Source organism: Hemibagrus wyckioides, linkage group LG06 (assembly GCF_019097595.1).
Source record: "Hemibagrus wyckioides isolate EC202008001 linkage group LG06, SWU_Hwy_1.0, whole genome shotgun sequence".
NCBI lineage: Eukaryota > Metazoa > Chordata > Actinopteri > Siluriformes > Bagridae > Hemibagrus > Hemibagrus wyckioides.
In genome coordinates, this window is record NC_080715.1 from 34,314,173 (window position 1) to 34,341,854 (window position 27,682).

At 38.7% G+C, this 27,682-nt stretch overlaps 2 protein-coding genes across 4 annotated transcripts in view; one reads left to right on the forward strand and one right to left on the reverse strand.

The window, feature by feature from the left end:
- afg1lb (AFG1 like ATPase b) overlaps positions 1 to 15,647 on the reverse strand; it is a 30,612-nt gene extending 14,965 nt beyond the window's left edge. The window contains exons 1-6 of one of the 3 annotated variants that reach the window (XM_058393581.1): positions 15,556 to 15,647; positions 12,190 to 12,461; positions 7,699 to 7,750; positions 7,387 to 7,488; positions 6,980 to 7,107; positions 3,692 to 3,791 (exon numbers count right to left, since the gene is read on the reverse strand). In XM_058393581.1, coding sequence (XP_058249564.1) covers positions 3,692 to 3,791; positions 6,980 to 7,107; positions 7,387 to 7,488; positions 7,699 to 7,750; positions 12,190 to 12,297 — 490 coding nt within the window. In that variant the 5' untranslated portion in view covers positions 12,298 to 12,461; positions 15,556 to 15,647. Of the gene's footprint in view, positions 1 to 3,691; positions 3,792 to 6,979; positions 7,108 to 7,386; positions 7,489 to 7,698; positions 7,751 to 12,189; positions 12,462 to 14,641; positions 14,956 to 15,555 lie in introns of those variants that run through there. The other 2 variants (XM_058393580.1, XM_058393579.1) reach the window with 2 other exon arrangements.
- snx3 (sorting nexin 3) overlaps positions 15,078 to 27,682 on the forward strand; it is a 15,749-nt gene continuing 3,144 nt past the window's right edge. The window contains exons 1-3 of the mRNA XM_058393584.1: positions 15,078 to 15,296; positions 24,394 to 24,489; positions 26,655 to 26,779. Of these exons, the coding sequence (XP_058249567.1) occupies positions 15,135 to 15,296; positions 24,394 to 24,489; positions 26,655 to 26,779 (383 nt within the window). The 5' untranslated portion in view covers positions 15,078 to 15,134. The remainder of the gene's footprint in view (positions 15,297 to 24,393; positions 24,490 to 26,654; positions 26,780 to 27,682) is intronic.

A 27,682-nucleotide genomic window follows, 5' to 3' on the forward strand; every position in this document is an offset into this window, starting at 1 on the left:
TCTTTTTCTTTCAAAAGTTTATCTGTCCATCATTCTGGATCCTAATTTGTCCCAACTTCAGACTCCCAATGGAGTAGGGTATCATTAATACATCAGTAATGAATTAATTACCACTCAGCCGCATCATAATGTGGATAAACCACCATCCATTCTCTGTCACATGCGCACATGGACACCTCTGATTGGTTAACTGGTTAGAGTGCTGCTGTGATTGACAGGAGACACAGAGTACGTCCCACCCACCATCCACCTGTCCATCCAACCCAGTGACCACACTGGATCGTGCTCTTGTCCAACATCCACCTGTCCATCCTGTCCGTCTGTCCGACCCAGTGACCACGCCCGATTGTGCTCTTGTCCGACGTCCACCTGTCTGTCCGACCCAGCGACCACGCCGGATTGTGCTCTTGTGCACTTATAGACACTGATGTTTGTGGTTTGTTTCTTTCTAAAATTAATTTTTGGTGCTTTTTTTTTTTACCTTCAAATAAATGATCACAGAACTGCAAATTCCAGTAAGGACACATCTGTAATGACTTTAATGACTCCACACGTGTCTGGAAGAAGCACGCGTGTTGCGACGATGTCACATGACACATCTCGGAACAAGCGGCCATTTTGGAAAAATCTCAAGCGTCACGGAACATTCTGGAGTTTTCTCGATTTTGTTTCCATTTCTATTAGTGCTTACTGCATCCTGACTGACTGGTTTTCTCAAATTTTCTTCCAAGAAACTTAACACGGCCGTCTCCTCACCGTTGACAATTTGGGCATGACAGCTGAAAGGGTTTTTATTTTTAAATGGCATTAAGGATGTTTGATGAGTCACGTGTCGGCGTGACCAAGCCACAAACACTCGCTTCTCCACCTACTCACTTCTTCTGAGAGGCCCCTGAAGAAAAGGTGAAGCGATTGCTCCTGGAGGAAGTGTGAAAGAAAGCGTCTCCAAGTTCAAACGCTCGAGCCTCTTTGGCGGCTTTTCACCACCACCACCACCACCACGCCTTTCCATCATCTCCTTTCCCGTTCTTTCATGTGAGCGCTTCCATTAGTCGGGCCTAATTAAAATTAAATAAGCTGCCTATTACGTTTTTAGCGTGCGCTTTGTACTCGCTGGCTGGTTAATGTTACAAGTGCGTCTCTTTATGTAAGCGCTTGCTGTGGAACACACACTCTCCACGCGCGAGGCCACTTCACGCCACACTACGTTCAACGGCGTTCAGAGAAAAAGGAGGGAAAGATGACAGGACGACTGACTCAATCGCTCTCCTTATGGCGGCTTGCTACGTTAATGTACCATCAGGGGAAAGAGAAGCGAGGGAAAAGGTGGAAGAGATTAAAGAGTAAACTGCTGGCTGTTTTTACTGCAGAGAGACTTTGATGCAGACGCCGTTGAGCTTCTGTACCAAGTGCATGCGATGATGTTGAATCTCAAAGCAACCTTCTCTCTCTCTTGCTCTCTCTCTCTATATGTGGTTTTTCTCTCCTCATGTCAGGTGTTAAAAAACACACACACAGCTGTCCTTGTATAAAGGGCCAGACGGAAATAAAGAAATCCTTCATATCAGTTTAACCTCCCTTTCTTACATGACAATGTGGTGAATCAATCGGAAAGAGGAAACTGCGACGGAAGGGACGGAATTATGACACTGCAAATTCACGCGAGGTGAACCGAGTTTGGGGTGAAAAGGCTAGATGAGCAGAACAAAAGGTGCTGAAAGGTAAGGAGGCGCTGACACCCGAGAGCTTTCAGCGCTGGATTAGAGAACACGAGAAGGCCGTGGGGTTAAGGAACATGTTTGACTTTGTTTGGAAAAAGAGAAAGAGAGAGAGAAAGAGACAATTGTGGCGAGACAATGCAAAAGTAGTGAGGTCATGTGAACCGTCCAGGTGATAAGGTCAACATGAGATACACACTTCAGGAAGTTAAATTATCGAGAGCTTTCATGTAGATTCGGAACATCCGGTTGATAATAATAATAATAATAATAATAATAATAATAATAATAATAAAAAAAAAAATAATAATAATCTGTAGAGTGAAAGCCGTCATGCAGACATTGGCACTCAACCTGAAGGTGGCGGTGACGTGAGTTTGCGCTGGATCTGTGGCGTGATTCACGTGAACGTACTCGGATTCAGGAAGTAAAGTGTGTTTTATCCTAATGATGACATCATAAATTTCCACATCACACGAGCATCAGGGAAACGTCAAGGGACACGGAAGTGAGACATAACAGCACCAAAATAGTTAAAAATAAATAAAAACTCAAGTGAGTCGAACTCATGGGTCTCTCAAGGTTCGAGAGAATTGAGTCGAAGTATCTGGAGAAGTTTCTTCATCACAGCTAGAAGAAGTTGCCCGTAAGCTGAGGAACAGAATGCCTCCATTAGCAGCAATTAGCAACTCTACCTATACACCGTATGCTACCACGTGAACAGACTGACGCTAATTTCTACCAGTGTTCTTAAAGGTGTTATTTATTTATAGCAGACCCTCCCACGGATAAGGAGAAGATACGATATGGACACTTGACACAGATTGCTGCTGGATCCCATTAGGAGGAAAAAGTTTAGTACACTGAGGAATATATAAATATCAATCTGTAGATCAGATGCCATCAAGATGAACTGATGTGGTTTCAGCAGCAGATACGGGCTAGCGGTTCAACCAATCACATGCTCAGATCATCTGGCCAGAGACTAGCAGACGAACTGATTATATATCGCTAAAAGACGATTGGTCAGAGAAGTAAGTGTTCTTGAAGTCTAGAAGCTCATCAAGAGCAGTAACAAACATAAAAGAAATAATGGTTAACCTTCTTGTTCTTGTGTTTAGCTAAGTTGTCTTTATTTGTTACATATACATCACTGATTATTAATTAATTAATTATTTTCATTATTTATTATTTATATAACCCAGGGAGTCAAGCACTGTGTATAGATGTGTACAAATGAATAAATAACATTTTAATTTATTTATGAGGTGATTTTTAGCTTTTAATTCTGTAAATGTGTAATACATATGCTATAAAGGTGTTGTTACACTGAATACCAGTATGGCGGTGATTCGGACGTGTAGATAATCACAGCCGAGCTGATTTTCAGTACACCATGAGTGTGTGTGTGTGCGTGTGTGTGTGTGTATAATATATTCCATACAGAACACCAACTAACCAAATATTTTGTTGATGAAAATAGTTCCCAAAGCGGCCACACAGGATGATAAAAGGATCGAAGCCTTGCACGTTGCCATGACAACACACAGATTGACTGACAGCCTGTAGTAACAGTTTTCAGAGCAATGAACTAGTGCTAGAAGTGGAAAAGGTCCACTGGACATCAGCGCTCACGGAACACAGCTCAACCGATCAGATTACAACTGTTAACGATGTCAGTACAGGACGGGCTGCCAGGTATCATACCAAAATTACAGAACAGCATCATAATGGTTAGTGACCGGTCAGGTATCGCCATGTTTTGTTTGGGAAGAAATCCGTCTGGACATGAAACGAAGACTCAACACACCAGACAGACTTGAGGAACTCTAGCTCAGGATCAAACCTTGAACCATGGAGCTGTGAAGAACCGTGGAGCTGTGATGCAGCGACTCTTCCTGCTTCTATTTACACTTACAGGACAGATTATAAAACAATAGTGCACTCCCACCTTTAAATAAGAAGCTCCTTACCTTCTGGTGGTCGGTTTGAGGTGGCCACGAGGACCACGCCACATGAGAACAATCCGAGGAACAGCTGCTTCAGAATCATGGCACTGGCAACGTCAGTCACCTAATCCGATAAAGAACAACAAAAACAAATTCTTTAGAATTTTCATTTTTATAAAATGGGAAAAAAAAACCCCTCTGAATTCACTCGGCTAGCTAGCTGACCTTGACCTTTGACCTAACAGCAATGCAGCATTTATTTTTGAGTGTTTTTCTGATTATGGGGAAGTCTGAGGCTATGGGAGCAGTCCCAGGTGGAAGGGCTGAGGATGAGCAAAAGACCGCTCCTTTGCCTTGAGCTAATTACCACAATTGTGTGTGTGTGTGTGTGTGTGTGTGTGTGTAGAAGCGAACACATGAATACCAGGTGTTGTTACATTTCAGACTGGCCAAGGTCCATTGACCACCACACACAAACACAAAGCCTCTCCACCTGACAGCAAAATGGCCACGTGGAGCCGCAGCTTTCTGTCGGTGATGAGGACAAGTGCCTGGAGGTGGCTCAGACGAGCTAATCAAGTCGGCACGGCCGGACGTGATAAATAAATGAATGCATAAATAAATAAATAAATAAACAAACAAATAAACGGTGCGGTACGAGGCAAAATCAGCGGTACAATGGATGCCAGATGGCCACACATACACACGAACTGTACATACACACACAGATGCGTTCCCATTGTGTTCTTAAGGGCCTGGCATGGCCGTCCCTGAATCTCGGGCAAGCGCGGAGGGACGAGTGGTTCTTTCATTATCATTCTCATCATCGTCATTGTCATTATTATCATTTAAACGTTGCCTTTTTCACAGCAGTGAGCTGTCGCCTCACACACATCTGCAAAAACACAGGAGCTGCTGACCCTCTGGGAACAAAAGGAGCCCTTTAGTCAATAACCTACAAATGAGATCCTCTTCCTTTCATATTCCATCTCTCCCACTCGCTCTTCATCCCTCTTTTCCAGCTAGCTTTCGTCTTTCCGTTCTGGCAGTCTTTTGTGTTTAATATCCTGTCAATATGAACGATATTTTTGTCCGCATGGCCCTGAGTGAAGTCTATAGCCAGCGCATTTTAAGTTGGATGATGTCCTTCAGTGAAATAACAGATTCTTCAGGTTTCTGTTCTGTGGCCTACTGTACATTATTATGAGTGCCGATTTTTCCGGAAAGGACTGGCGACACAACATGTTTTTTTCAGTCGTTCAACACATGTTCTCACGGACATTATTTGATTATTTGTTGTTTTTTTTTTTTGTTTTTTTTTTTAAAGGGGGGGGGGGTCACTTAAGACAGCCCTAGCATATGTTGTTTTTTTTCTTTGCACTGAAGTGCTCTCTTCTTTTGCATATTAAACCTTAGGCCCTTAATGTAACCCTATTAGCATCTGTACTTTTGACTAAGTGTGTGTGTGTGCTACTTGTGTGTAGCTGAGGTGCTACTTGCTAAATTGGATCACATGTCCTTTAACTGCCTAAGGCTCATTTCAAAAGAGTCATTTAATTATGACCTTTTCATCTATCCTGTATTTGTTTGTCACACACAGACACACAACATCACACACACACACGGTATTGATTGCCCGTTTGAGCAGAAGAAAGCCGCGTCGTCGTCGAGGACGACCTCAAAAACAACGGCACAAATATTCAAATGAGCATCCAATTACGCCGGCAAAGAGTCACTTTTGTGCGGCGCGCGCGGGTGCCAAATTACGCTCTTTTGATCTTAAACCTTTACTTACTCGAAGCCGGCGATGAGTAATTTCGGACCGAAGGCTGAGACAATGCCTTGAGCGCTTGCTCTCTTTCTTTCTTTCTCTCTCTTTTCCCTCTCTCTCTATATATCTCTCTTGGCCCTTCTCTCAATACCTTGTCTTCATTAAGGCAGCGAATGGGGGGACAAAAAGGGGAAGACTACAAATTACTGATAATGACGGCCGACTAATGAAGAGAACGAAGAAATTTCATTAGCATTTAAGAGGCGAGGATGCGCGCGACCCGCCGCGGCTGCTCTCCATTACCCCTTCACTTAAGGAAGCGAGAGGGGCCGTCTGAAACCCGATGCCTCATTTGCATGCCTAAGTGGCCTCGGCTCCTGATTGGTAAGGGTCCATCAGGCTCCTAATTTATGTATCCCAAACAAAACACGGCTACTAGAGTTCCGTGCTGGCGCTCGGCACAAGCCACAAGTGCAGGAAAGCCGCGTGCACGGGCAGAGATGCGTGACAAACTATGGACTTCAGGCGTACGCGTGTGTGTGTGTAGTACATGCATGCACAATTTATAATGGAAGTTAAACCCATGGACTTTGTGTGTGTGTGTAGTACATGCATGCAGAATTTATTATGGAAGATAAACCTGTGGACTTCGGGCCTGTGTGTGTGTGTGTGTGTGTATAGTACATGCATGCACAATTTATTATGTTATATAAACCAGTGGACTTCTGGCCTGTGTATGTGTGTGTATTTGTGTATTACATGCATGCACAACTTATCATGAAAGATAAACCCATGGACTGCACGCCTGTGTGTGTGTAGTGCATGCATGAGCAATTTATTCTGGAAGATACAGCCATAGGCTTCGTGTGTGTGTGTGTGTGTAGTACATGCATGCACAGCACATGAAAGACCTAATGAAAAAGAATCATATTTAGTAATAATAATAATAATACGCATCATTTATAAGTGATTATATGTGATAGCCTCTTCTGAAGGACATCCACATGCCCTGTGCTTCCTTCCTGATCAGAAATAGATCAAATGTCATGTTGATTCATTCATATCCCTTTCCTGGATTTGTATCTGTTTGTATTGAGGGTTTGGACTCCACTAGATGGCTCCAAAATGTACAAACATGTCTGCTTTACACACTTAAACATCAGCTTCAAGTCTTTAGACTGACATCTTAATAGAAAGAAATTAAATAAGAGTTCAGTTACAGAAAACGTTCGAAGACATTTTCTGTGAAAGAGAGTGGATCATATCTCGTTTTTGAATTACTGGAATAACATCATGAGCATGTGGAGAAATATCATCTCTAACAGGACAGTATTAATATGTGGAGTAGACTAGATGCGGCATTACATTATACAGCACGCATGCTTTACTTTGCATTTCAATGTTGTTATTTCCATGCTAACGATCTAACAAATTGGCTTTGTGTTTTTGAGTTCTTGATTTCGCAAACACCTGTTGATGGCCTCCACCCACGCGCAGCCCTGAACACCTTCTGCGACTCCTCAGCCTGCCACCCTCCTCACCTGAAACTCATCCAGGCATAAGAGGCAGGTTTCTGCGCTGATCTCCATGGCAACAGGGAAGACGGGGTCGTGCTTTGTCAGTTCACCCAAGCTTCGCTTCGGCAGATTCTGCTTCAGGCGGTGGATCCCTGAAAAACAAACGTTTACAGGCGCTCCTTATAAAGTACATAAAAAGAGCAAATAATAAGAATTATAGTAATAATAAAAAAAATTAATAAATGCATGAAAAAAACACTTCAGCTTCGGTTTTTATTTATCATGACTTAATAAAATAATATTTATGACGTCACAATATTTCTACACCAGTTTAAAAAAAAAAGAAAGAGAAAGAAAGAGAGAGAGAGAGAAAGAAAGAAAGAAAGCGAAAGAACGAGAGGGGGGGAGAGAGGGAGAGAGAGTGAGCTTACTTTGGTGTATGTCTAACATAAAGGCGTTAAAATGTAGTCTTTTTTTCCTGGGATTTTCTACATGGGAGTAAAACATGTCCATCAGCATTGTTTTCCCCGTGCCTGGAGAAATAAAAAACAAAAACAAAAAAAACATTAAACATTATATAATTAACAATTAATCACACTCATCCCAAGCTACTGTCTTCTTAAAGGTGATTAATTATGTGATTAATACTGATCAAAGTTCTGTTTGATGCATCTTTAACGGATTATGATTATGATTATTATTATTATGAATGTAGAAATCGGATCAAGATGTGCTGGACTCACCAACGCCACCGTGAATGTAGCATCCAGGAGGGGGAGGCGGCTTCGAACCATCCTGTGAGACAATCAGGAAAACATTCAGGAAAATACATTCACCCAAAAAAAATCAACTATAAATGCTTCCAGATTTCAACTGTTTTATACAGTAGGCTTAAAAATGCTGTGGTTAAGTAACTTCCTCTCACACTGAAATAATAATAATAATAATAATAATAATAATAATAATAATAATAATAATAATAATAATAACAATCATAAGAATAACCATAATAATAACAGTAATAATAATAATAATAATAATAAAAAAAACCCACTGAAGTATATTTATTTTAAAAATAAACGTAAGAGTCCATGATGCCGTGTATCTCGCAGCGATCCTGGTCTATGAATCTATTAGTAAAATAGCGTGGAAATGTCGCCAAAACTGAACTAAAGAATACCACAGGATTTTTAAAAAATGCTGATTTTCCTCGTACAATTTCAGATTTCAGGTACAGCAACTGATTCACCTTTGGTGATGCTCACAAATCTCCATAAAAGGCAAAGCTCAGAGCCAGACTGATGACTGCAAGGCAAAACATCACTTAGAGACAGAAAGGGAAATTATTTTGACTGACTTCATTATTTCACATCGTATCAGGATCTGAAAGACCAAGATCTGGAGCCAAATTACAGAAGAGGTAGAAAAGGTAAAGTAGAGGTGAATTAATTAAATAAGGTGAGAAAGAGAGGGAAATTTGAGAACAAAATGGAGAAGACCAAACACCAAAATATAGTAAGTTCTTGTGATTTATTTGAGCCAATCACGATCAAGTTTTCTTACGCGTCAATTTGCATATGGAATTTTTTTCCAAAATGACAGGCTTTTCACGAACACCAAATTTCTTGTATAAATGTTCTACAAATAAATAAATCCGCTTGCATCCAGCTTCATTAATGAGGCCCACTGTTCCTAGAACTTTTGGAGGAGAAACATCTTCCCAATCTCACAGATCCTCACTGACATTTCTGTAGAGATATTCTTATTTTTCATACCAAAAAGCTCTATTTATGTCTCAGCATCATAGAACCTAGGTCTAAGTTCAGGTTCTGGTACTGCCATGTTCGAGGTTTAGTGTTCTGACACGATATCCAACCAGTTGCTCTCCAGATCTGGAGACTTTGGTAATCCTCAGAATTCTCCCAACTTCTGAAAATCTTCACCTGTGATCCTGGGAGAAATTTTTGCCTCACTAAGCATCCTCTTCATGATGCGTGGGGGTAAATTATACTCGTGTCCTTTTCCAAGCAGGTTCATTACAGCGCCGGTTGCTTTAAGCTTCTTAATTATTGGGTATTTTCAGACATGTAGCTATTTTTACAGCCACTGAATGTTTTCTAGCCATCAACTCACTTGTGTCTCACATCATTCGAATATTTGTAATCATTCTCATATTGATACGGTCGAGGTCATAAGTTTCCATCCCTCTTGCTGAATCTGCTGAATGTTAATCATTTATCTTATAAACTGCAGCTTGTTTTTTTTTTTTAAATTTAGTTCTACTCTAAAAAGTCCACAAGACAAATTAAGAACTGAATTTACACAAATGAACCAGTTTAAACCCTTCCATTCCCCATTACCTGGATCGTCAACCACTGTTTTGGGATCGTTCTTTAGAAGTCCTGAGCAGTAAACCCACCCACATTGTTCTTCAGAAAAATCCACATTCTTTGTTTTTACGACCTTTACTGTAAACGAAGGGACAGCTGTGAAACAGGAAGTCTGTTTTTTTGTCTAATTTCTATTTACTTTGCCTACCAGTTCTGTTAAAATATCCAGAAACTAGTCTAACAGATAAAAACCATTGTCACTAAGTCTATATTTATTTCCCATGCTGAAATCCTGACGAATTTAGGGGATAGCCTTATGACCTGGTGCTGCATTTGGTTCTATCCTAGTGATCTTTCCAGCCTTATCCATTCCTCATTCAGCCTGCATTTAAAATAACCAATCAAATATTTAATGAATATTCAAATTGGAGGCATCAATATGGCAACACACTCCATGTTTAGCCAACAGGCTTAGTGGTTAAGGTGTTGGACTACTGATCAGAAGGTTATAAGTTTGAATCCCAGGTCCACCAAGCTGTCACTGCTGGGCCCCTGAGCAAGGCCCTTAACCCTCAGTTGTAAAAAATGAGATAAATTATAAGTCGCTTTGAATAAGTGCATCTGCCAGATGCCAGAAATGAATGAAATGAACAAGCTAACTAATTTAAACTTTACAGTTAGCTAGTTAACACTCTTCTGATTGAGATTTTACAGAATATAGTGTGTTAATGTGTCATGTATTAAAGAAATGCATTCATAGATCTCTTCATACACATTGCACATCCTAGCATCCTAGCCAAACAGTCAGGATTTGAAAACTCTTGCTTTTCTGGTGACGAGCCAAACACCATGTTGGAGTCTCAATAAAGCTAGCAATCACCTAGGTAGACTATATTGCCAAAAGTTTTGGGACACCCCTCCACATCATTGAGTTCAGGTGTTTTTCAGGGATTGGGCTCGGCCCCTTAGTTCCAGTGAAAGGAACTCTTAATGCTTCAGCTTCATACCAAGACATTCTGGACAATTTCAGAGTCCTGACCTCAACCCCATAGAACACCTTTGGAATGAATTAGAGCGGAGACTGCGAGCCAGGCCAAAACTGGGTCGTCTGCCTTTACATGCACATGAATGTATTATGGAGTTGTCCCGCCCTTTGCAGTTATAACAGCTTCAACTCTTCTGGGAAGGATTTCCACAAGGTTTAGGAGTGTGTTTATGGGAATTTTTGACCATTTCTCTAGAAGTGCATTTGTGAGGTCAGGCACTGATGTTGGACGAGAAGGCCTGGATTACAGTCTCTGCTCTAATTCATCCTAAAGGTGTTCTATTGGGTTGAGGTCAGGAAATTGTCCAAAATGTCTTATTATGCTGAAGCATTAAGAGTTCCTTTCAGTGGAACTACAGGGTCAAGCCCAACCTCTGAAAAACAACACCTGGATTCAATGATTTGGAGGGATGTCCCAAAACCTTTGGCAATATAGTGCATCCAACAGACAGCTATTTTCAGACACTTTCTGATTTTTCTTCAGTTTCTCCAAAGTTCAACTCAAAATCCTTCTCATTCAAAATGAATCTCCCCAATACTCATTTTAAAAAATTATAAAATGTTATACTGTTTTATAAGAGTGCTTGATTTTAATGATTGGGTTTTAAAGGTTTGACATGCAAATTGATTACAGTAAGCTGATTGTAATTTTAGTGTTTTTGACCTCATTATCATCAGGATTTAAAGCCTATCAGTGAGTATGAAATGATTACACCATTGAATATTTGCCAAGGGGATCCTATTAAAAGTGGGACAAAATATGGTGGTCAGAAACACAGACATTGGTCCTGGCTTGGGTTTATATTAAGGGGGTTTCATCCAAATGGCAGTTTAATGTAAATGCGTGTAGATTTAGCTTTAAATAACATATCAAGTTAATATTTAGTGACTGATTGGAAGTGTTTAAGCTCACTTAATTCTATAAAAAAACAAAAAAAAAACAAAAGATAAAATTGCCATGGGAAGCAAATTGACCTCATCAAATACTAGCCGCAGCCCAAGTTCTTCATGCTAATCCTTGTTTAATTAGCCAGTGAAGCAATGACCCATTTGACTCACTTTGCAGCTCTACAAACAGGCATACGGCGGTAAATGAACAGCTCGCGTAACTCCTGATATTTGGCGCAGACAGGCATAAATTATTTTGAAGCCATTAAAAAGCTTAGGGTCTCATCTTCCGAGGGATAAATATGTATTTTGGGTTTGCGTGACTGATTTCTAAGAGTAGGTGACAATTATTATAGAGAATAGAAACATCATCGTGCTGTAAGGCCTCTCACCTCACGGGACTGTTCGCCCTGTTAAAATTCATGAAATACAAAAATCAATTCATCTGCTACTAGCATCCCACACACACTGCTCTTACACATGCAAAAACACACACACATACAGTTACTCTTAACCAAACTTGGAGAGCGCATACAAAATCACACACTGTTACTTACACATGCACTCAGGACAGAGTGACGCCAATTCAAAACATTGAGCTGATGTTGATCAGTGTAAAAGCCTGAATATGTCAATCATGTGGCTACATGCTTTCATTTTAAACTGAGAAATCCAGCAGAAGGTGAATAATGGAGCCAGACTGATGATGTACATGCTACAGAAAGTCTGTACTATCCATCAGTCTCAGTCAGGACTCGTCTGGAGTCTGTGCTTGAATTTGACCCTAATCACATCCTAAAACTAAAAAAAACAACCACTTTGAAAGTAAAAAAAAAAGTCAGATATTGACCCACAGTATGACATGATTGGTTCCCATTCAAAGCACACAACTTTTCAGAATACCCTTCCGCTTATTCTCTCTCTCTCTTTCTCTCTCTCTCTCTCTCAAAAAAAAAAAAAACATCCTTTACCTTTTCCTCGGTCTCAACTCCATGCTCCGATTGAGATATTTTAGACTCTTTGTCTCCGTCATTCCTGTTCTCTGGAAGAGAAAGAGGCAGGTTGGTATATCTTGCCATTTCTCCATGCAACGTCTCAAGCTGCCAAAGTGCAGCTTTCTGCAGACTGTCTTCAAGAAGCAACCCCGAGTGCACCAGACTGTCATAGTGACCAATGAGTCCAGTGGGTTTGGAGCAATCTAGGCTAGTCGACCGGTGTCTGCAGTTTTCAGATGTCTGACAACCTGGAAGAAGATACCAGGTAGAGTCACTTGTTGATGCTCAGAATACAGTACGGAATTGTCTGTGCTGCTCCTGGTGATCAATTAGAAAATCACAGAACAAAAATTATGTATAACATATAAACAGAATTCTATTCAATGTAATCCCACCTACAGGAGCTGAAAATCAATCATGGATTTTAGCTAAAAAGTTTTCAAATATGAATACCATACTCCTCTCACTACAAGGGGCAATAGTAACCTTGTAGAACTTCCAGGTAGTTTCACTGGCCTCCTGTATTGGGCAGTCTCTATGGGGGAGACACTCCTCTTGTAGTAGCATGCCACATTAGGACCCTCACATATAAGCAACAGTAATAACATCCACTAGCCTGTTGACCAGGATCTGTTTAGACAAGGCATGACTTACCTCTATAACAGGCAAACATACAGACTGAAAATCAGCTGGCCTAACTGTCTGTCTAGATAGTAGCATATGACCAATACCAGGCACATCAAGGTTCAAACTTCATGCTAAGGTTCAAGAGCTGATTCAGAAAATTGCATGATATGACCTTCAGCAACAAGGCTCACTCTAAAGTCCTCTGGCCATTGATCCTTGCAAGTAAGCTTATCACCAGAGCATGCAGCTGAATGGACTGCTAATGCAGCTTTCAGAGACATCCATTTCTCTTCATCAGGCACCATGCACTGGCTTGTAAGAAGGATCCTTAAAGGACTCCAGTGCAAGGAAGAAACCCTACGTTAGACCTGTGGGGAATTGTGATGGATGACAATGGAGGGACCTCAACCCTTCTTTTCTAGTATCTTAATATCTCCAGAAATATTATTTCCAGCTTCAGGAAATTTGGCACAAACAAAGACAAACATGTTTTCTATCTGTTTTAATGCTCAACATGAAGGTCAGTTCTTTCTCCTATCGGAAAAAGTTTCCAAACTATTTGGGGGTTTGTAGTAGTAGTAGTTTACTACTACTTAACACAGATGTTTAAAGTTTTTGCACGGTTTGTGCTTGAAACGTTTATATTTCATTGACTTTGGGTCATAATCTGAGGACTGAACAACCAACAGAACTCAAGGTATTGAAAGATTACAAGTTTAAAAACTCTTCTGATGATGTTGATTAGTAAAATCGGGAATTTTTTGGGAAATATGTTTAACATTTGCTCATTTTTTTTTGTCCTTCCATGTTGTCTTCATGCTTAAACTTAAATGATCTTGTCCAAAATATCCGCATTTGTACGTGTTTACATAAAATGGATGCATTGTGTATGATTTGATAAATTAATAAATAATTGTCAGCAACTTTCATTTCTTTGAATTATAATGAATATAAGAAGTAAGTTTCAGGTATTGTGTCAGCCACAGTGTAAGACATTACCCCTAATTACTTAAGAGCATTATCAAAAATTCAAGTCAATTTATGGAGTTTTCTAGACCACCTGACCAACTTTCTTCAAACTAAATAAGTGTAATAATAATAATAATAATAATAATAATAATAATAATAATAATAATAGCAAACAAAAAATAATAATAAATAAATAAAAATAATAAATAAATTAATAAAATAATATAAGTAAGTAAATAAATAAATGTTACATACTCCACTAATAACTAATAGAATAGCTTTTTTTTTCTTCTGAAAATATTTATATTTTTTCTTCCATCCTAAACTGTGTGCATTTCTCTATTCAAAAATTATACATTTCTAAAGAAAACATTTATTTTTTTTGTGTTGAATGAACTGAATGTTACAAATGTTAGATATTAAAATATCCGATTCTTTTTTGTTTTTGTTTTTTTAAATATTGAGACAGAATCTTAAGTCATGAATGAAAATAACTTAAAAACAAAAACAAAACAAAACAAAAACAAAACAAAACAAAAAATCCATCATAAATTATTTCATAAAAATCACAAAATAAACTTTGTGAATTTTTGCAGGCAATATTAACAACATAAACACACCACATTCCAGAAATAGTACTTCCAAATGCATAACACACACACATACACACATACACACATTTTATATTTTATATTTATATATTTATATAAATATAAAATATAAAATGTGTGTATGTGTGTATGTGTGTGTGTTATGCATTTGGAAGTACTATTTCTGGAATGTGGTATATATATATATAAAATATATATATATATAAAATAAGAACGCTAACCTGTTACTAGCTGACAAGATCGTTCAGGAAAAGGCTTCGCTTTAAGATAACTCACAACGTTTCTCGCTATCATGCGCGTCGCCATTTTTATTTTCAAAACATTTAAACTTTATGTGAAATGCGGAACTTTGTGTGAAAGCAGGATAATACGTGTATGTGTGTATATTTTTTATGTTAAACATATAAAAACATAATCGAACAAAGGATTGAAAGGTAGATTGGTAAGATATTTTTTGCCAATAATTAGAAAAGAAAGCATTATCTTCGTAGAAGTTCGTCAGGGAAACCTGGGCAGTGTTTGGTTTAAGATCAAACAGGTTGAGATCAGAGATGAAGTGCACTAGCTAGGGCGTCAAACCCATTACGCGTAGTGCGCTTCAGTAGGCAGTGCAGAACGATTTGAGACACGAGCCTTTTTCTAGCGTCAGCTGCGTCTCAGCTGATCGGAAGTCGGAGGTAAGCTGTCCAGGGTGAAGGTGTTAGCGGGGGAGTGATGGTGGACACCGTAGCGGACACACGGAGGCTTTACGCCAAACCACAAAACCTGAGCGATGCTTACGGACCTCCGAGTAACTTCCTAGAGATCGATGTGGGCAGTCCCGAGACGGTGGGAGTCGGACGGGGCAGATTCACTACATACGAGATCAGATTGAAGGTGCGCCTGCTAGCTGCTTAGCATGTTAGCTCTGTGCGTCTCTTCCTGCCTTGACCAAATCCGGGGCGATTTATTACAGCTTTATAGATTTTATACCTATTAATTAACTAACTCGTTACATATAAATGAGGTAATCCAGGTTAGACAGCGGTTTGTTGATGACTTTTTATTTAGGAACTGTATGTATTCATAAAAACACAACCTCGGGTCTGGTTCTGGTTCTGGTTCTCCTTTTAAAAAACAGGAAATAAATAAGTACCTGAATGAACTGTTGTGAATGTTAGTTCCCTCGGTGTTGATCAAACCCCTTTCAGGGCAAAGTAGTAGCCTAAAACGCATGCTCCAAAAAAGTCGCCGCATGACGTCACGAACTCATTTGCATATTCATGAGCTCTTCGCGGTCATTTGCATATCGGAACTGATTACGTGAATAAGGAAACAGATGAATAGAAATAGAAGAAGAAAGTAAAAGATAGTAATACATTAGTACTTGTTACCTGTTCTGCATTTGTGGTCTTATAAATGCTAATGTACAAGTTTTCGCACATTTCCAACTCTGTGTTCAACATGTGGAAAGAAAATGGACGCGTCTGTGAAACTTTCAGAGAATTGACCGCAGCTCGTTTACCAATAAAAACACTTCTATAGTTACTGTCCTGAGTGGCTCATGCTTCCGTTCCACTGTAGTGGACTGAAGTGCAAAGAACAGTTCAGCACGAACTGTAAACAATAGTGTCGTGTTAGCAGCAAGCTAGCCAGCGAACGTTAGCGATATCTCTGTTGTTGTTGATTAGCTCCTCATGGACCGTGTTATAGATTAAACTGGGCAATTTGCATGTAAATTGATTTAAGGACAGTGTTTAAAACTAGAGAAGCAGGTACACAGAGTTGACGAGTTGAGTCATTAGTTTGTTTCGTATCAGAATGATTCACCGCAGTGATTCAGGAGTGGACATGCTCGCTAACTCGTTTAACTCGTTTAACTCAGACTGAGGCGGCTTATAGAAAGACGTCATCTTTGGTAGCAGCACTGCAGAGTAGCTTTTATTAGTTTACAAATAAAGCCAAGAAGAGAGTTTAACATGAAGAACACATACACTTCAGTGACTGGTGATTAATGATTGGTCATGGTGATTAGTGATTGGTCATTGGGAACTATAGTGATTTAATGACTGGTCATTTGGAATTCTGTGATTAGTGATTGGTCACTGGGAACTATGGTCGTCACTGGTCATTGGGAACCATGGTGGTTAGTGATTGGTCATTGGGAACCATGGTGGTCACTGGTCATTGTGAGCTATGGCGATTAGTGATTGGTCATTTGGAAAAATGCTGATTCATTAGCCATTGGTAATTATGGTGATTAGTGATTTGGTCATTGTAATATGTTTGTTATTTGTGATTGGTCATTTGGAATTTTGGTGATTAGCTATTGACCATTTGAAATTATGGTGATTAGTGAAAGGTCTTTGGGATCCATGGTGAGAAGTGATTGGTCATTTGGAGTTTTGTGATTAGTGATTGGTCATTGTGAACTATGGTGATTAGTGATTGGCCATTTGGAAGTTTGGTGATTAGTGATTGTTCATTGTGAAATATGTGATTAGTGATTGGTCATTTGTAATACGTGGTTATTTGTAATTGGCCATTGGGATTTGTGGTGATTAATGATTGGTCATTGGGAACCATGGGTTTTAGTGAGATTTTGGAGTTTTGGTGGTTAGTGATTGGTAATTGGGAAGTATGGTGATTACTGATTGGTCATTTGGAACAATAGTGGTCACTGGTCATTGGGAACCATGTTGATTTGCTGTTGGCCATTTAAAATTATGGTGATTAGTTATAGGTCTTTGGGAATTATGTGCTACACTGAAGGTCACAGAGATGTGGACAGTACCTGAAGCGCCCTCATGATGTTTAGCATTGAGCTCCTGCCATGTGATTGGCTGATGAGTTAGCTGAAGGAATGTATAGGTGTTTCTAATAAAGTGGCCGGTGTGTAGAGCATCTTATCTTGTTTCTAGCTAGAAAATAAACATTTAGAGAATGTGTTCAGAGTTTACTTAGTCACACATTTCTCACTAAGATCAGCTGATTGCTCCCAGGTGCATCATGGGAAATACCACATGACAAAGCAGTCTCTTCCTGCAACCCAAAAAACACCACCATAAACTTTTGGACAGGATGACCGGTGTGTATAACGCCTGAAGGGAAAACTGTACTGATGTGTGGCTCCATTCTGTTCTCTCTCTCTCTCTTACACACACACAACACACACTCTCTCTCTCTCTCTCTCTCTCTTACACACACACACACACACTCTGACTCTCTCTCTCTCTCTCTCTCTCTCTCTCTCTGTCTCTGTCTCTCTCTGTCTGTCTTACTCACTCTCTCTCTCTCTGTCTTACACTCACACAAAACACACTCTCTCTCTCTCTCTCTCTCTCTGTCCTACACACTCTCTCTCTCTCTGTCTGTCTTACACACTCTCTCTCTCTCTCTCTCTCTCTCTCTCTCTCTCTCTCTGTCTGTCTGTCTTACACTCTCTCTCGCGCTCTCTCTCTCTCTCTCTCTCTGTCTGTCTTACACTCTCTCTCTCTCTCTCTCTCTCTGTCTGTCTGTCTTACACTCTCTCTCGCGCGCTCTCTCTCTCTGTCTGTCTTACACTCTCTCTCGCGCTCTCTCTCTCTCTGTCTTACACACACTCTCTCTCGCTCTCTCTCTTACTCACGATCTTTCTCTGTCTCTCTCATACACATTCTCTCTCTCTCTCACTCACTCTATCATTCATTCTCTCAACCTTTAACTCGACCTAGCTTAGCCTCTCACCTGGTCAGATGTCTTTGGTCTTTGGGAGAGAGAGAGATATCTGTTGAAACCTCTTGATTAGGTAACAGGTAACTGCTCAGGAAATTGATGATTGATGATGAAGTATTGTCGTGTCTGTAAAAACCGCTGAAAAAGAACAAGAAGTAATTTTGTTCCCGATGCGGTCTTTACTTCAGAAGCTAGCTGATGAGTTTTGACAGACGCTCTTGTGTTTAACGATGGATGGAGGATGGAGGGACGGAGGGACGGACGGATGGTGCGCTGCCTGTCTGCCTTCCTTTCCTATAGTATTTATATCTTTCCTCTACCTACAGTGCGGCGCGTTGGCAGCCATTAGCCTGAATCTAAAGCTACTGTACTTGATTAGCGTGTAATAATTAGCATATGCGTGTAATCAGCATTATTGTGTGCCGGGGAGCCCGCGCTGACCCTGCTTTGCATGAGGGAGTGCCCCGCTCATCCGTCTCTCCCTCTCTCCGCTCCCTCTCTCCGGCAACAGAAAACGACAGGAGAGCTGTCAGGGTTTTTTTTTTATTTATGATCGTGATTGGTGAAGTTAACAACAAACTACTGCTTTAAATGAGTTGAGTTTCATGTCCCGCATCTTAGAGATGATGATGATGATTGTGTGTGTGTGTGTGTGTGTGTGTGTGTGAAAGTGCCTGAACGCCTGCCTTCTTAATCCGCTCATTGAGAGAGGCGTGGAGTGAATGAGTGCTGCTAGTGAAGCCCAGTTCAACCCCCTTCACCAAACTTACCCCCTACTGGATGACACTGAAGCCCCTCCACCAGACCCCCCCACCACCACCCCAATGCCCCACCAGCCCCTCCCTCCTCTTTCTTTTCCCCTCCTTCTTTACTCATTGTCTCTATAAGAAAAATATGAAAAGTTTGCAAAACTCTGTCTCTTTTACGTCAGTGTCGCTGTGGGATTCATTTGTTTGCTTGTTTGTTTGTTGTCTTCCTGCAGTCTGAACATAAGTACATCCATAGATCAATGATGAAACCAGGCGATTGGACTGTGATCTGAAAAAAATAAAAATAAATAAATAAACAAACAAATTGCTTAAAAAAATTGCGATTATCACCATCAGTCACCACAGATGATTGTGCTTAAATAAAATAAATAAATATATAAAAAATAAGTAAATAACTATATTATTTTTATTATATAATACAAATATATATATATATATATATATATATATATATATATATATTTTTTTTTTATTATATAATAATAAATATAATACAAATAATCAAATAAAAATAAATAAATGCATAAATATAATATATATCATTTTTATTACATAATAATAAATATAATAAAAATAGTCATTGCTTGTGTGCGGTACCAATAGGTCTTTTTTTGTTTGTTTGTTTGTTTAATTTTTTTTAAATATAATTTTTTTTTTATTAATTATTATTATTATTATTATTAATTTTTTATTCGTTTTAAAAATTAACAGATGCCAAAAAAGTTAGTTTGAAGTGTTGTGCTGTGTGACCTGGGCTGTCTGTTTTGCTTTCTCTCTCTCTCTCACTCACTCTTTCTCGCATGTTTACAGAGTGAGAAACCCGGAGCGGAGCGGCATCTGACCCAAAAAAAAAAAAAAAAAGCATGGGAGAGGACTTTGTTTACAGACAGGAGAATCCCTCCACCCCCGTCAGCCCCCCGTCCTTCTTTCTCTCACCCTTCCTTTCACCTCCACCTCTTCATCCCTCTTTCATTCTCTCCTCCATTTCCAAAAAAAAAAGCCTCTCTCTTTCTCTTACTCTTGGCCATTAATAAAAAATAGCTTGCTTGCCTAGGCTGTCAGTCCCAGTCAAGTGTAATCCAAAGTCTACAGCATCCTCCCCGACAACTATTTTAATGGTAATGGGGGCCATATTGTATCAAGGCTACCATATCCTACTTGAGATGACAGTATCAAAAGTGGGAGTTGATGCTATGGGAACAAAGCAAGGGAGCAGCTTTTTGCCAGAGCTAGTGTGTGTGTGAGAGCAGGGTGTGAGAGAGACTGTCTCTGGAGGTGGATTTTGAGTGAGAGAGAGAGGTGGTGGTGGTGGTGGGGGGTTTGTAAGCATCAAGTGCGAGTGCTCTTATTGTCCCTCTCCTCATCTCTTTGGAGATATGATGCGATGAGATGGCATTGTGTATCCATTTTCCTCCTACTTTTATTTTGAAAAAGAGACGGAGAGAAGGGCCGGCGAACCCAAATGCGCTCTCTTAAACTTGACTCGACGCGGCCCACTAAAAGCTAATGCATAGCCGGCGCTGAACCCCTTACAGTGAGCGTGGTGACCTTTCAGCGCCAGGGTTTTTTTTTCTTTCTTTCTCTCTCTTCCTTCCCTCTCTCTCTCTCTCTCTCTCTCTCTCTTTTCCCACTCCCCTCTCTTCCCTCTTCCTAATGAGGACACGCCATTGTCCCCCCAGCACACACATGCATCTCTGGGGGGGATTAAAAAAAGGAGGGAGACCCCTGTGCTGGGATCGGCGTTAGTCATGTGGAGGCTTTTAACAGAGCTGAGGAGTGACTGAAAGAAGAAAAAAAAAAAAAGAAGCGCTTTTAGTACATCTATCAGACAATCAGCTATTTCGGGTCGTATAAAATGGACGAGCTGCTTCTCTCCGTTAGTGTCGTTTTTCTGTCCCTGCTTTTTTTTTTCCTGTCTAAATGATAAAGTTTCGTTTTCTACATGACTTTTGTTTACAGTCTGTCTGCTTTCTCTATTTATGTGTTGTGTTGTTGTACTGAAACATTCCCGGATAAATGCGCCATATCTTGTTATTGGTCTTGTATTAAATGTTTTCTGTTTTTAAATGATAGTTTTTTTTTTTTTTTGTTAAACGTTAACGCTTCACTCCTGATGATTTGAGATGTGTCACGGCTTCCTGGCACGTAACAAGGTGGTTTTTTTTTTTTGTTGGTTTTTTTTGTCTTTTTAAGGTGTATAACTTGTGGAAATTTCCTGCAAGTCAGCATGAGGATTTAATAAATGAGGGGAAAAAATGAATTGTTGTGAATTTCATGTTGATGAAATAGTCTAAAGATGCCACAAGGATTATTTTATACACACAGGATTAGGAAAAGACGATAATCTGAATATTCTCTTTCTTATCGTGTCTTTTTTTTCTTTTTTTTTTTACCATCAATGAAATACATTAAAAAAAGAAAACGTTTTTGCAGCATAAACCATTATCAACCTTTAAAAACAATAAATAAAACAAATCAGTGTCTCAGTCTCAGTTTTGCACTTTTTTGCACTATATTTTTATTTTTAATTTGTCAGATAAAAGTGCTCCTTTTTTGGCTTTTCTCTTGATTTTTTTCGGGCATTTTCGTGCTAAAAAGTTTTGCGCTATTTTTCTGATTTTTTGTTTTTTTAAAAATGAGCAGTCCCTTAAAAAAATATTTTCATTTTATTTATTAATTTTTATTAATTTGTCAGCCAAAAGGGTGTTTTTTTTTTTTTTGTGAAATCACCAGCACAGAATTCTTCTTTTAATCTCCTCCCAGTGAAACACGTCTGTATTGGGTTTATATCAGAGCTGTACTCAGCTTCACCTGAATGGAAGAGGCTGAAGGCGTATTGATGACGCGAATTTCTGGAAAATATTGAGAGCTCCTCAGACTCAGAATATCCTGGAGTTTGCTCGATTTTACTTTCATTTCTGTTTAAAGTCTCCAAACTCCGAGTCAGTAGTGGAAGAAAGAACTGAGTAGGTTTCTAATAAACTCTGTATCTGTTTATAATCGCTTTTGTGGGTGTGGTTAACTGTTCACTCACTAATCAGGGCCTTTGTTGTGCTGTTTTTTGTTTGTCTTTTTCTTCAACCCGTGAGGCATTGAGGCAGCGATGAGGCCATGAAGTCTGAGAAGAGACCCAATAGATATAGCTGAAGTTAAAAACAAACAAACAAAAAAAAAAAACCTTGAAACACTGGAGTATAAAGAAGCTTGTGTGTTGCCAGGTTCAATGAAATCTCACTCTAAAGTCATCTCAAAAACTGTACAAAAATATTTCCCTTTAGTCTTTGCATGGGAACAAGGAAATTAAAACGTTTCCAGTTTGCAGTGCATCCAACACGCAGGATCTGGCAACCCAGCTCAATAAAAGTAGCACAAAAAAAAAACCTCCAAGTTGCACAAATTTTGAAAAAAACAAACAAACCAAAACCTCTAAATCTCCCAAAAATTCAGCAAAATCCTGGAGAAACTGATGACTGAGTTTGTTTTTTGTCGTGAGACTAAGTGTTCAGTCATAAGTGGTGATTTAGCAAAAAAAAAAAAAAATACTCCTAGCTTCTGCTTTCGGTTTCATGAACATCTTCGAGCTTCATCATATCCAGATGATCTGAAGCCGTGTTCAGTGCGCGATAGACGTTACTGCATAACAAAAACACAAACTTTAGACGTTGCTGTCACGTGTAACGATGGATCTAAACAGAGATACTGAAGCTGTGAGAGTTGTGCGAGTAACACCCAAAGACAACCCCCCCCCAACACACACACACACCTTTTTCTTGTACAATTGTGTAAGCATGTAATTGATTATATCCCTGTGTACCTTTTGTACACTGGGATTAGTCCTTCCTGTATTTCCTGTAGATAAACGCAGTGAAGCAACATGACACCTGTGGTTCACTCCCGTTTTAATCAGCCTGGATTTTTATTCAGTCACGGGATTTTATAGAGTTTGTTTTTTCTGAACCAAAACTTTTGAGAATTTTTTTTTTTTTTTTTTTTGAGTTTTTATATTTTTTATTTGAATAAACTATTTGACCACTTGGTGAAATCTTTTAAACTCATCCCAGAGCGACACATCTGTCGTGACGTTCTGTGAGAACTGTACTCATTCAAAATCGAACCCAAAACTTTTCCGAATATCAAAGTTTTTCCGTAAATTTCTGAGATCGAAAAAAGAAAAAAAAATCTTGAAGCAGAAACTGAATCCTGCAAGCTTCATGTCTGACCTCCAGCTCCAGCATGAGACTAACAGCTGTGTTTTGCCGGGTGTTATAAAGTGACACTATAGTGGTGTGTGTGTGCGTGTGTGTATTAGCTTACCCCATGGCTTGACCTCAGGATTAACTTCTTTGCTAAGAGGAAACCGCAGCTCCGGCGCTCTGTACAGTAAGAGCACCGTTGCTCTGTAAACGTTGTGTAAAAGTGTAACCCTACACTGCAGGGAGACTTGTTCCTTCTCATCTCATCCAATTTTTTTTTTTTGAGTGAGCACATGCTTAACCAAAAAAAAAAGCAATTGACTTTAATTTAAAAATATTTTTTCTTTGTACTGAAGGATTTACGTTTGGTTAAGGTGTTGTCTAAATTATTAATTTAATTTATTATTAATTAATTATTAAACAGAATCAATCTTTATATCTGTTTTTTATTTCTTTTTAAAAATTATTTTTAAAATATTTATTTAATTAATTTATTTATTATTTTATTTATTTATTTGTTATTTATTTGATTTTACTTTTATTTTAATGTAATTTTAATTTAATTTTATTTATTTATTTTTATTTTATTTACTTTATTTGTTACTTTTATTTTTAGTAAATTTACTTTTAATTTAATTTTATTTCATTTCATTTTATTTTATTTTGAGATTTTTCTCCTGTTTATTAAGTTGCCATGAAAAGGAAATGTACAGCAAGGACAGCCAAGCCTCAGGAGAAAAGAGTTAAAAAAAAAAAAAAAAAAAGAAAGAAGGAAAGGAAAGAAAAGATGGGATAAGGCTGGTAAAAAAAAAAGCTGGAGAAAGGTTGGAGTGAAACAGGATGGCTGTGTTTCATCGATGTTGTTCATTGTGAACAAAGCTGAAGAGGCGCACTCCAGGGTGAGGACTGACTTATTATATCATTCAGAGGGACGAGGATGAGGATGGAACGATGAAGGAGCTGGGGCTTAATAAGGGAAACGATTCAGCCGTCTATTCTCAATTAGGGGCCTCAGGAAGATTTCTGAGAATATTATCTTCTCCTCAAAGGCGGACGGTCAAGACATTTGGACGATCGAGGCATTCTTTTATCTTTCTCTGATTGATTAGAGCTTGTGTGTGTGAGAGAGAGAGAGAGAGATGCTTCACCTTGTAATGTTTTACTGCAAACTGAATGCCAGGTTGGGGAATAAAAAGAAAAATGTCAGATTTCTGGGATTTTTTAGATTTCACTGCTGTGAATTTCATTTCTGTGTCACTTCTCGTTTGTATTTTTGCTGCCTGATATGTATTTATTTATTTATTTATTTATTCTCAGACTAACCTTCCCATCTTCAAGCTGAAGGAGTCGTGTGTCAGGAGGAGATACAGTGACTTTGAGTGGCTTCGATCAGAGCTGGAACGAGAGAGCAAGGTGAGCGAAAAAGAAGGAAGAACACATTCGTTTAACAATAAACGAGAAGAAAGGATGCTTCACTCTTTATTTCTTTATCGCAGTATGACACCAGGCCTTGTTTTTTTGTTTTTTTATCACAGCATATGCAGAATTTACTAATAATATTACATTAGATATTAATATATTTTATGCCCAACAACATATTTACTAAACTGCATATTTTTTAGGCATTCGCTTTGTAAGAAAGTGACTCGAGCCATCGCCTTTGAATAGAAAAACACCTTTAGTGTCAAATTAACATTAATAAACAGAATTTAATCAGGAGCTGTTGGATATTAAGAGGTGTGTTTGGATGAAACATGGCATCAGACTGATATAATTATAATAATAATAATAATAAGCAGATGGTTTATGCACATGATGGAGTTCTGTTTTCTATAAATATCTTTACACATCTGAAACGTAATAATAGGAATGAACTATTTATTTATTTATTTATTTTCAACATCAGAAAGAGAAGTTAAAATGTCAGTACGATTTGTGAAAAAACATCCAAGTACATCGTCCTCACAGTGTCCCATTCCAGGCAGCTCAGGGATCATGTGATCTACGAATCCCCAAAGATGGAATTTGCAGAATTTGCACTAATTCAGAAACTCGGAGAAGCTTGCTAGTCAGAATAGCCTTAACGTGTTTCTCAATGCATTCTGTCTCTTCACTTCTTCAAGTTAGATCAGCTTTTACATGATGATGTAGGAAGGAAGGGATGGAATAAAATAAATAAATAAAAAAAACACTTGAAATTTTGGACTTTGAAGAAGTATGTGTTTGGTTGCTAGGGTTGCCAGGTACTATAAAATCCCATCTTAACTGTAGAAAAATACTTCAAACTGTACTAAAATGGATTTGTCCAACTTTTTTGTCCCTTTAGTCTTTACATGGGAACAAGTTAGGGTTAGGAAACTGTGACTTTGATTTGCAGGGCATGCAAAACGCAGGATCTGGCAACCTGACTCAATTCAAGTAGCACAAAACAAAACCTCCAAGTTGCACAATTTTTTTTTTGAAACAACAGCAAAAAAAACGGTGAATTTCTTAAAAATTCAGTGAAATCCTGGAGAAACTGACAAAGCGACTCTGTTAAAAATAGTTTTTTTAATTCTTGGGTTTAAATGATGGACAGTTTGATACCAGATGCAGATGTAAATTCCAGGCGATATTTTTTTATTTGTTTTTATTGCATTTTTATAATAATCAGCATTGAATAAATAACAGTACTACTTAGTGTTATATAAAAAAAAAATGATTCAGATTTTCCAGAAATATAACTTCTTTAATCAAAGACATCCGATCTTTAATAAGGGGAGGGGGAGGTTTAGTACACAATCATTTATTTATAATTATCTTTAACCACAACATCAGTAAAGTTTTAAAGACATCTGAGTACTCTCAAATTTTTTAAAAAAGAAGCTGTCAGGAAATTTTTTGTGTAAAACAATCATCAGTCCAAAAGCCTCACATGGCTCATTTGCATATAGCAACACCCACAAAACTCCATAAAAGGTCATGTACACAGATAGATTGGCACATGAAATGAGCAATCAGTGTAAAACCTGAATGACAGGAGTGGAAGTTATGCTGATAAATATGTTTAATAATTTATTATTTTTATTCTGATAATATGAACTGAATCCCCTTATCCAGAGCAACTTACATTTTTATCTCATTTTATACAACTGAGCAATTGAGGGTTAAGGGCCTTGCTCAGGGGCCCAGCAGTGGACCTGGGATTTAAACCCCTTCAACACCTTAACCACTAAGCTACCACATCCACCTCACAGAGATTTCTTTTCTCATGTTCAGTTTAATAAACTCTCTCTTCATTTCTAAATTGTTTTTTGGCTTGATTTCTTTATGTTAATTAATTAATGGCAATAAAAGTAATCGACCGGATTTCACGAAATGATCTGATTGGTGCTCTTAGTCCCTGATCTGGTGGAACACATCATGATCATTTCTACAGTATATATTCCAGATATAAAAGTGCAGTAGTCCATGCAGATTAAATGATCTGAAGTCAAGGTTTAGATTAGTTAGATTAGGCTACGAATGTTTTTTTTCCTTTCAACAATTTCTTGCATAAACGTTTATACAAACAATTATTTTGTGTGTGTGTGTGTCAGGTGGTTGTTCCTCCTCTGCCAGGGAAAGCCCTGTTCAGGCAGCTCCCATTTCGTGGAGATGACGGCATCTTCGACGACTCCTTCATTGAGGAGCGGCGGCAAGGCCTGGAGCAATTCCTCAACAAGTAGGTGTCAAAGTGTAACACAAGTCAGTTTTAATGACACGCTCTTCTTCAAAAATAAATAAATAAATATAAAAATAATAAAACATTTTAGAGAATATTTCACTCAATGATTTTTGCTACCGTAGTTACGTTTATTTTTTTTAATTAATTTATAAATTTTTTTTTTTTTTAGTCATGTTTACAAATCAGTCATTTTACATATACAGATCAAATTACAGCCAGAAATCTTTTCCAGGAAAGTTTCCAAGGAAGAAAAAAAAAAAGTTGTTGTGTTGTCTCATTCCTCCCTCTGTTCTTTCAGTCCAAAAAAAAAAAAGACTCCTTATTTCCTGGTAGTTGTGCAAACATGTCATTTGTCCACAGCTGCAAGTCCAGTCCTGTTGGTCCGAGTGTTCTAGATGATGATGATTATTATTTAAATCCTGAAACTGAGCTCTTTCTGCTTTTTTTCCCCTCTCTCTCTCATTGTGTCGGCGACAAAGCAGCTCCGTAAGCAGGGTCGCAGAAAACGCGCAGGAATGCTTGTAAAAGACCGAGCAGTAACAATACTTCTTCCTCTCCTGAAGTTAATCTGAAGTTTCTTAGGGTTGAAGTTAAACAGAGGATCAGATTTTCCTTCCAAAGCCTTTTCTGTCAGCTGATATCTCTACTTTCTCCACTCTTTCTTTTTCTTTTTCTTTTTCTTTTTCTTCTCCTCTGCCGTCCCTCATAATTACCCACTGAAGGATCGAAACTGATGATGAGAGGCCGCGAGTGCACTCCTGCTTTACTTTTTTACATTTGTTTTATTTTCGCTGTGTAATTTATGATAATTGCGAGTGAAATTACAGGCGCGCGCTCCTCTTCTCCGCAGGATGTTGCGTGCACCCGTGCTTATTTTTGATCCGAGGTGCAGTTCCCCCA